Below are 10,623 nucleotides of genomic sequence, written 5' to 3'. Positions count from 1 at the left end.
GATCATCCCTTTAAGAGATCATTCACATCTTCCATGTTTACCTGAATCACTGCGTCCTCTCTGTGTATTTTAACTTGTTTCATCATCTTACATCCTTTCCAAGAACATCCTGTATTTACACTAAGGATGTCCTGAGTTCATCCTATAGATGGGTGTTTCGGCCAATCAAGTGTCAGTCCTTTGATTACTGTCTTCTTCTTCGTGCTCTCCTTTCCAACAGCCTGCAGCGCCCACACGACAGACATCAAAGCTACTGTAAGTCTTCAAATCTTATTAACGGAGCAATAACTTCCAAAAATGACTGCCAGCACTCTTATTAGAGGGCCTGAATATAGAGATTGAGACCAATAATGAATCGTTGAAAACAATGATTGACTCGGTATTTCTGGAGAGAAGTTGAGGGTTTTTTTTGAACAGGAGTCAATCTAGCGGCCATCGTGGTCGCTGCTGCTGCTTGGTGGCGAGGGAATTTGTGAGGCAACGGCAAAATCTTCACATCATATTGAGTAAAAAGACAGAAATACATACAGACAGATAGATAGACGGGAACCAGAGTGAGACAGACAGGCGGAGAGGCCGATGAGACAATATGGGCAGTTTGGCGGATAGTCGGGAATCCACCAGCAACAGAGAGACGGAGAGACAGAGAGGTATGGACGGGTGAGCAGATAGAAGAGAGAAAGACACACGGTGACAGACAGACAGACAGACAGACAGACAGACAGACAGACAGACAGACGGAGGGCTAGACGGGTTTATGACCTTTTGTAACATTCAGTTTAACGATCAGAGACATCAAAATGGATTTTCTTCCTCTTCTGCTCCAGTCCTCTCTCTCTCTCTCTCTCTCTCTCTCTCTCTCTCTCTCTCTCTCACACACACACACATTCATACATGTATGATATGTCAAACACACACACTGTGTCTGGCAGCAGCATCTTTCCGTGAACATCGTCGTGTAAAGGCCTGCTCCGTGTGTGTCGGTATGATAGTCGTACTAAAGCCGCGTTAGCCTGTTACTAACTGTACTGCAGGCATATGCCGAGCGCTAATGATCCCAGGCTGGATGGTACCATATGCCACTGGGCTGAATCTTTCATCTGAAGAGCCTTACAGTTCTCACATTTTTAGCCTCGGCAGCCTCCCCGGTGGGAATCAAAACCCGTAAAGCTGCCAGCGTCGGAGCGACCGCTCGACCATACCTCGCTCACAGGCCCCCTTCGTCCTCTCCACTTAATGTTCAATTAAGCTTTATCTAAATCCCCCAGTGTCACCCTGTTTTTATATAGCAACCCACGGCCGTATGACTCACCGTCTGTCGCGGCTAACACCGTTAATTACACACGGAACAGGATCCTCTCCTCGAATAGAGCCCACACGTGTGTCTGAAACACAAATACCTGCAGACAAAATGCACCCCGGATTCTTTTATAATATAAGATTTTGATATCTTAGTGGATTCTATATTTTTTGATTTATGTTCTTGTTGGATGCACTGAACCCAAAAAAAAACAGCCTCATCTGCTTCTACGTCAGTGCTTTTCCAGCTTTCCTGCATTTCTGCAATTACTGGCAAATGAGCCTATCAAGAGCATTAATCTGTTGTTACCAGAGACTCGGTTTACTGCTGCTTCCACTGTTGCTGCTATTTCTGTCCACGTTCATACAGATGAGTGCATCCGATCAAATGTAGAAAAGTAACACGGCTAAAATTAAATTCGTTTACAGTAAATATCTCGGTGTGACTGATTTTTTTTTCCCACTTCTTCAAGGTCACAGTTTAATTCTTCGTACTTTGCACTCTGCTAATATGTTAATGAGATAACAGAAGTCATAAAAGTGTTACTCAAACAGCAAACAAATACCTAAAAGTGTTCTTAACTACTTAATATGGTAAATAAATATGTCATAATCCAGTTTAAGATATCCACTGATTAATCTTTACAGAGGTAAATTAATGGTGATATTGATTTTAGCTGATATTGACCAGCCCTTATTTTGACATAAACAAAAGATGCATAAACAGAAAGGCTGCTGAAATGAATGCACTGTGTACTGAACACTATAATAACACAATAAGATGCACAAAACAGAAGCAGCCCACGATGCATAAAAACACCTTGAACATCAATCATGTCGGATAAATACGTTTCTTCCAAGAAGTGTCAGATGACTTTACTGAAGTTTACTGAATGAAGATGCTTCTTATCGACAGCAGAGCAACAAGTCAAACAGCTCAATCAACTTCTGAACAACACATGTTATTTCTGGTCATTTGTCAATTTGTTCATTCATCCGTCTTTCACATTTTCAAAGGATTTTCATTTTTTTGTTTACTTTTAGTCTCGTTTCGTCATGAAAAATGGTCGTCAACAAATATTTTTCGTCACAGTTTTCATTGATGGATCGATGCTGCTCCGTCAAGAACTAAATACTGAAGTTAAGGTGCAGTTTTTGAGTCAGTTGCTTGAATGACCACTTGAGGCTCCAAAAGCGAGTCAATCCCCATAGACCTCCATGTTAAAATGTCCAACTTTACAGCAGAAATAAACATGTTTACAGCCTGGTACAAACAACGGTTTTGGTCTCTGTAGCTAATTTCCTCTTTCATGACAACTGTACGGGGGGTGAATTTTTTTATAACTCACCCATTTAAATATTATTAAGCCGTAAAGTTATGCATAATGAAGGACATGCCTGCTTTGAGCCATTCGGCCTGCCTCTTTGCCCATTTTTGATTGGCTGGGAATTAGGTTGTGTCACGTACTGCCAAGATGGCGACGGCCGGAGCGGCTCACTTTCAGCTTCAAAACCGCTCTTCAGAAACCAACGAGTGTCGTCACGGTAACGACGTCCATATTTTTATACAGTCTATGGTCTGTGCTCAGGGCTCCATTGTCCCATAATCTGTCCATAATCAATAGGTACAGATAATGGATGGATGGATGACTGCACTTATAAAGCGCCTTTCTAGTCTTCCAACCACTCAAAGTGCTTCTACACTACAAGCCAACCTGCACATCAGTGGGATCTTATCATTCACATACACATCTGGGGTTCAGTATCTTGCCCAAGGACGCTTCGACATGCTGACTAGAGGAGCCAGGAATCGAACCGCCGATCTTCCGATTAGTGGACGACTACGCTCAGCCGCCCCCCTAAAGCCGACTGTATTGTGTGTGCGTGTGCTTCTCCGCTCACCTTGAAGACAAACATCTCTCGTCTGAAGAAGGCCACAGTGTTGAAGTTGCCGTCGCAGATGTTGGGTTTGCCGTTTCCAGGCAGCGCGGGCCGGTCGCCGGGCGGACGCGCTGGACGGGAATGACGGTCATGCTTACGTTCGGAGGTGGAGTGTGTCCGCCGAGAAGGTAAGGTGGGTAACGGTCTGGTGGGTTCCAGCATGGCCGTGGGGATACCTGGTGAAAAAAACATAAAAAAACGACGAATCGTGAATCGTTCCATCGTTTGCTCAAATGTTGTTTTTTGGATTTATGAGGCGATACAGTTCGGTTTGGAACACAAAGATCCACAGAAACATGAGTCACTGTGTTATTGACTGATTTTTAGTTGTGTAAATATGAATTTTTATGTAAGATCCTCTGAGACACCACACAAAGAGATAAACAACATGAGTAATTTTCTGTGATTCATTTTCAGGTGCAATAATTTCTTACTCAGAACAGAGCGCCGTGGTGATGCATGACAGATAAAAGGGCAGCCAGAATTTGTCTTTCCATTGGATGACGCACCGATAATTTTCTTCTAAAGCCACAAACCACAGAGTTTAATTCTAAATGCAGGAGGACAATTACAGCTCATACCTGCAGCTTATATTTCAGGAATAAGAATAAATCTACCCTCACAAAGCTTGCAGTTTTTTTTGTTGTCTTTTGTTTTTAGGTTGAATAGGAACCTGCACACCAGCATTTTTGAAATAAAGCCCTTCAACTGAGAGTGGATGGTTGGTATTTTCAGGTGCTGGAGAGACAGAGCAGTGAGGCAAATAGGATGAACTCAAAGCAGATAAAATAACAGGCTCTGTTATCCACACTGAACACAAGCACAGTGGAAAAATACTGTTGACCGCACCGTTTTGGCCAGCACTTCCCCTTCGACGTTGACTCAAAATGTCACCTGTGTATCATGACCTTTAATGTTAAGATCCTTCTTTTGTTCTGAAGGACAAAGACGACCTTCCTGCTATGAAGCTTACAGGAAACTAAACCAATGTAAGTGAAGAACAAAGCAGCAACAGATTCTGCAAATACAGTTATCAATACTAATGAAATGATAAATGTTATTGGAAATATTCTTTATTTCTGACTCAAAAGACTTTCTTTTCTTGCCTCTGTGTATTTGCATGACAAATAAATGTTACACTACATTACAACAGAAGCTGTCATGATTATAAACAGGAAGCGTGTTAGGAAACGTGTCGGCTGCTGACAGGCCTTCGCTGTCCTTTGTTCACTTAAAAAATAAGAGAGTTTACTGAAATCTTATCTTGTCTGGGATGGAACAAAGTGTCCCTGGTGCCGACACAAAAAAGACCAAAGAACACAAAGTCACACATTTAGTTTAAAATCTTTTCTCTTTCCAGGAAAAGATTACCCAGCTGTGTATTATTTATCAGCCTGATGCAGATTTACATTCATATATATTCACTCAGCGCAGCGCTGTGCTGTGCTGTGCTGTTGGACGCTGGACAACAGTTCTTCATAATTCAGATGCATTCTGGGCTTTATGATTAATAATTAATATCCGAGGTGTGTTGTTTTTGCTTTTGCACATTTTTGCTTTCAGGTCTCAAGTGAAGTCAAGTGTTCAGGCTGTCAAGTTTCACAGCAGGTGAGACCAAATTTTAAAGTTATAATCCATAAAGAAGATGTATTCTGCACATTTCCAGGTGTATATTTATATTCTGGGGCTCTACTGGAATATCTTTGCATAATTTACAGTTAAAAACTCCTTATTTATCTTCTACTGGTCCTTTATGCAGCCCCTCAGTTCAGCCTCTGTCTGAAACAGGCTCCTGTCTCTTTAAGGCCCCGCCTCCTGATGAGCCCACTCTGTTCTGATTGGTCAGCTTCAGGAAGCTTCCTCCGGCTCCGGAGGCTACGTAAACAAACTATAGTAGCAGGATTTCACTTCTTTTTCTCCTTCTTTACTCCAAATGTCAACTTCTCAATATATCTGCAAATGTTGGAGCTGAATCAGATCTGAAATATGAGAGTGGACAACACGAAACAACTTTAGCAACAAAGACTACAGAGCGGATGGCCTTTTGTGTGCATGTGCGACCAATCTGACGTCAGTTCAATGAGGAAGTAGAGGTAACTTTGCACACGAAGCATCATAGCAGGCTGGAAACGTCCCAGCGTCCTGTCTTGGACAAGTATCAGTATAATTTTGACTTATTAAAACACATTATTTTGATGAACAGACCAACAAAAGAACAACCCTGAGTAACAGTTATCTATTAACGGATACTAAATGAATCCTTACCGTAGATTTTCTGAATGCCCTGCAGGTCGTCCAGAGGCAGTTTGAAGTTGTGTGTGTCCATGTACTGGTAGAAAGGAGCCATGATGGCACTGGGATCGTTGGAGTGCTCCAAACCCAACGCATGACCCAACTCATGGACCGCCACCAGGAACAAATCATTACCTGGAGAAAGAGAGAGAGAGAGAGAGAGAGAGAGAGAGAGAGAGAGAAAACAAAATGATGAAGAGGATCATGGGAGAGGAGGAGAGGGAAGAGGTGGAGGTACGGAGAGAAGAACAAATAAGCCGACAAAAGGAAGAGGAAGAGAAACATCATCACTTTCAACATCACTGACAGTCCTTAAAAAGCTTTTTTTGAAAGATTATTTCACAGCAGAAATCAAAACAAGAACCACTTTGTGCTGCTGACATATTTTTTTGTTCACCTAAAGAAAAAAAAAACATACTTAACCAAAAAAAAAAAAAAAAAAAAACTTCCAACGTCTCCCTCTTGTCTGAGCCAGAACAAAGCCTCCCCGGTGTAAACACCAAAGACACCAGCGTCAAACACTGGAAAAATGAGCTAAAGTTAGTCTGTGATGCTGTTGACTCATCAGCAGTGTAACGAAAATCTCACATCAAAGAAGAATTTGTGGTAAATGAGAGCGAGCGAGAGAGAAACTGTCATCTTGTGGATGTGAAGCTTTGTACGTCCAGCGTGAACCAGTTCTTCAAACGCTGCTGCTGCTTGACGGGGATTATTTAAGAGAGGGGTAAACTGTTTGCTGCCATGTTCAGTAAAATTCATGTTATATGAATATATATATATAATCTGTGAATGTATAAATAATGTGCCGCTGCTTCAGGATTTTAAAATATGCTCATGAATAAGCTAATGTGTTGAGTTTAGAATATTAAAATATCCGTCTGACGCTCCGCAACCTGATGCCTCATTGTTTCAGTGTTACAGCTGAAGAAACAACTATGAATTTCAAATTAAATATCTGTGTTTTCATATTTATTGCTCCGTGCAAACTCTGTTAAATGTTATAAATCTCATTTTGCTGCAACAGATGCATCTAAATGAAGCTAAAATGTTAAGTTTTTCTTCCCGATCCAGATCCGAACCCTTAAAGGAGCGATCCAGAGACTGAAAACATGATGCTGTTATTAGTCTTTGGAGCCGTTTCTACACAAACTAACGTGATCAAACTCTTCATGATGAAGGAACATGTCACCCAGTGCAGCGCTGTGACTCACTGATGTGTTTTTAATAGTTTCTGGACAACAGATAAGATATACCAGGCTTTAAATACACACACAATACTTATTAGTAGATCAGTTCATTGTTGGTTTGGATCCAAACATGACATTTGTTGACAATAAGAGAAATATATAGGCTATATAAAGATGTTCACACCAAACGCTGGGACCAGAGAGATGTGTAGATACGAACATACAAAACTCAGAAACTCACCAATGCAGCAGCTCCCTTCAACTCACAGCCAACCCCTATTTATACCAAAGCAGACGTGACTTTTGGCACTTTCCTGAGTCAATGATCACATGGATTTTGACCAATGAGAGTAGGACATTTCTTAATTTGTGGTGTACATTGGGAATATTGAGAAGTCTCCTGTTTGTCTGCCTGACATTTTTTGGGTGTGTCAATGATCGGCATTGGTCAAAGCGACCTGGCAACAAACAACTCCTTCTCTATCTCTTCTGGTTACACAGCTGTTTATTTAACCTGAACTGCTCTATGTATTATTTGGTACAATTCCACACGCTGTTCTGATTGGTCAGCTTCAGGAAGCTTCCCATCCGGCCCCGGAGGCTACGTAAACTATAGTAGCAGGATTTCACTTCTTCTTCTCCTTCTTTACTCCAAATGGATCTTCTCAAATACATTTGTATTGTATATATGTGAGTGGACAACAAAGCAACAAAGGCTACAAAACTTTTAAATTGATCAGCTTATTATTATTGATATGATGCGAATGACATCCATGTGACGCTACAGAGAAGACGTCTCACTCTGTTGCTGGAATTGAACTGGGCAACTTTTTTTTTAATTAAGCAGGTGGAAAATCACTTTGGGTGGGTTATGATGATTTGATGGCTTCTTTTTTACCATTCGTGTGATCTCTGCCGGCAAAAAGCTCGGTTATATTAAATAAATCGTCCCCTCGTCTCCTCCGAGTAGACTGAGACTGAGCTCAGTAAGCTCTCACACACAATACTGATAACTGATCTGTCATAAAAAACACTTGTGAAAATGAGTGAATGAGTGACAACGTAGCATCATCACAAAACTAAAAGCACCCGGAGGAAACCCACACAAGCACAGGCCGAACATGCAGGAGAGCAGCGCTGCGACACTAACAGGTGGAAAAAAACACTGTAGAGTAATCAAAGGATTGACATTTGAGCGGCTTCGTCTTTGCCGATACCGATTCTGCCCTATCAGCCCTGATACCCATCCGTAGGATGAACTCAGGACATCCTTAGTGTAAATACAGGATGTTCTTGGAAAGGATGTAAGATGATGAAACAAGTTAAAATACACAGAGAGGACGGAGTGATTCAGGTAAACATGGAAGATGTGAATGATCTCTTAAAGGGATGCTCTTTCAACAATAACAATACAAACTGTACTATTCATACTTCAAACTAATCAGAGTAACACCCAATAACACCGTTTTCCCGGACGTCATGTATTCCTGTGTGGTTTGTTGAAACCAGGCTCTCTGTCATCATCGTAAGAGATTCGGAGCTGCTGTCAGACACTTAATGACTTCTTACGCTCCGAACGCAGAGCTCAAATAATACATTTCATCGTCTCCGTAATTGGTTTGACTGTGTTTGAACCTAATTACAGAACGTAATTATCTTTTTCTCTTTACCCCGGCTGGTCTGTTTGATCATTATAGCCTCGGTGGTCAGAAGCTGACTTATAGACTAACGTTACTGTAAAGATGGTCGGAGGAAAAGAGCCGAAGCTGCTGACTGTTTCTTTTTGTGTTTCTCTCTCTGAGGTAAACAGATGTTCAGTCAATTATTTGACTGTTTTCCCCCCCGTTGCTTCTCTTTCTTCTCTTTCTTTCTATTCTGTTGAAATCATTTTGATACACTAGTTTTTTATCAACCTTTCAACTCCTCATTAAGACAGAATGAGCGCTGGGGAGCAACTGGGGTATTTTCTGCAATTTCTTCAGTGAAATCAAAACTATAAATATAGATGCAGACACCCTCCGTGTTTCCAATCCGAATCCAGTTGATGGTCAGGGGACTGGGAGTTTGAGACAAGCATGTGAGAGCAGAGTAATTCTTCAAAAGCCTTGATTTAAAAGAGTTTTCCTTTAAATGAAGTGTGGTGGATTGCGTTGCCAAAAGAAGCAGCTTAAAAACGAAGAGATTTAGTGTCCTGTGATGAAAATAAATGCTGTTTGAGAGGCTTTTTCATCCTGCCAAGAGTCAAATTTGAAGCAGAAATACTGAATTCTGACAATGTTTTGGCACCAAAGTGGTGATTTCAAAAGTATTATGTAAGGTATTGATTTCAGCTTTGATAGAAACAAGACTAAGTTTGTTTCAGAGCTGGAGACCAAAACAATCACACAAACACTTTCTAGGGTTAGAGTTGAATTTATAAATTACCAGCTTCAGAACTTCCTTTTAAAGTGACTTTAGCATCATTGATTTGAACTATAACTCACAAGTAATTAATATTAGTTATTGTTTTTGTCAAAACAATCTGCAGCACTGACATGTGTCCAACAAACCAGGATGAACAGAGTTAAACAGCAGCTACATGTTGGTGAACTTTCTTTACTTAAATAATCAACAGCTAACCAGCTAACGTTAGCCCTGAGTTTAAAGCCTTTTCACTAACATTTTCACATTTTATATTAAATGCAATGTAGTGTTAATTAGCGTCATTCAGTTGTAGTTGTTACTGATAGGAGGGCAGTTTGATCATAAACATAGAAACCAAAGCAGATGATTACTGCTAACACATTGGTTTGGTGTGAACATTAACATTTGCATCATGAAGCTGTGAAACCTCAAAACATTTGACTGCATGACGCTCCTTCTGTCCTGTTAGCATGAGTTAGCTAAAGTAGCTAACGTTGTGCAGCGCTCGGTGTTCCCAGTAAGCTAGCGTTAGCTTGGGTCTGAGGTAGCGAGGCGTGTTTCTAGCAAGCGGCAGTTCCTTGAATGACTTGAGGCTCCAAAAGTGAGTCAATCCCCATAGACCCCCATGTTAAAATGCCCAACTTTACAGCAGAAATAAACATGTTTACAGCCTGGTACAAACAACGGTTTTGGTGTCTAAAGCTAATTTCCTCTTTCATGACAACTGTACGGGGGTGAATTTTTTAATAACTCACCCGTTTAAATGTTATTAAGCCGTAAAGTTATGAATAATGAAGGACATGGCTAGTTTGAGTGACAGGTCCGCCAGCCGCTAGGTGGCTTGTTTCAGCCATTCGGCCCGCCTCTTTGCCCATTTTTGATTGGCTGGGAGTTAGGCAGAGTCACGCACTGCCAAGATGGCGACGGCCGGAGCGGCTCACTTTGAGCTTCAAAACCGCTCTTCAGAAACCAACGGGTGACGTCACGGTAACTACGTCCATATTTTTATACAGTCTATGGTTTCTAGAGCGTGCACTCCTTGTCTGGAAGGTCCCGGCTCTAAACGGAAAAGATGGCGCCGACCAGAAGCTGCAACCCTGAGCTGTGAAGCCAATTTGACATAGTGGCCAAACTGTATAATTACAACTTCCGAGTCTGTCACATGATGCACACTGACCCAATAAACGTTTCTCCCCAAACACAATCATTGGAAAAGAAACAGCTGTAAAACGTTGAATAAATGTTTGAGCAAAATGCCTCCTTTTATTATCAGAATTCAATCTGATAATATTCGGAAAGTCTAGAAGAGCTAAAATTATTTCATCCACATTCAGCAAGAAGCCGATTTTTTGGCTTCATGCACCACGGAGCAACTTTCATAGGAATGAGTGGGCACCATCTCTGAGTCCTGTATCCACTTCTTATAACACATCCATGCTCCAAACTGGTTCCAATAAAATCAATGGATGACATCACACCTCACTATATCCATCTTTATATA

At 41.3% G+C, this 10,623-nt stretch overlaps 1 protein-coding gene across 1 annotated transcript in view; it reads right to left on the bottom strand.

Moving 5' to 3' along the window:
- Positions 1 to 10,623, bottom strand: part of mmp24 (matrix metallopeptidase 24) — an 87,327-nt gene that overhangs the window by 27,415 nt on the left and 49,289 nt on the right. The window contains exons 6-7 of the mRNA XM_067586176.1: positions 5,506 to 5,667; positions 3,202 to 3,416 (exon numbers count right to left, since the gene is read on the bottom strand). Coding sequence (XP_067442277.1) covers positions 3,202 to 3,416; positions 5,506 to 5,667 — 377 coding nt within the window. The remainder of the gene's footprint in view (positions 1 to 3,201; positions 3,417 to 5,505; positions 5,668 to 10,623) is intronic.

Source organism: Thunnus thynnus, chromosome 4 (assembly GCF_963924715.1).
Source record: "Thunnus thynnus chromosome 4, fThuThy2.1, whole genome shotgun sequence".
Taxonomy (NCBI): Eukaryota; Metazoa; Chordata; class Actinopteri; order Scombriformes; family Scombridae; genus Thunnus; species Thunnus thynnus.
The sequence above is the reverse complement of the archived record's forward strand: the minus strand, read 5'-3'. Positions and strand labels throughout refer to the sequence as shown.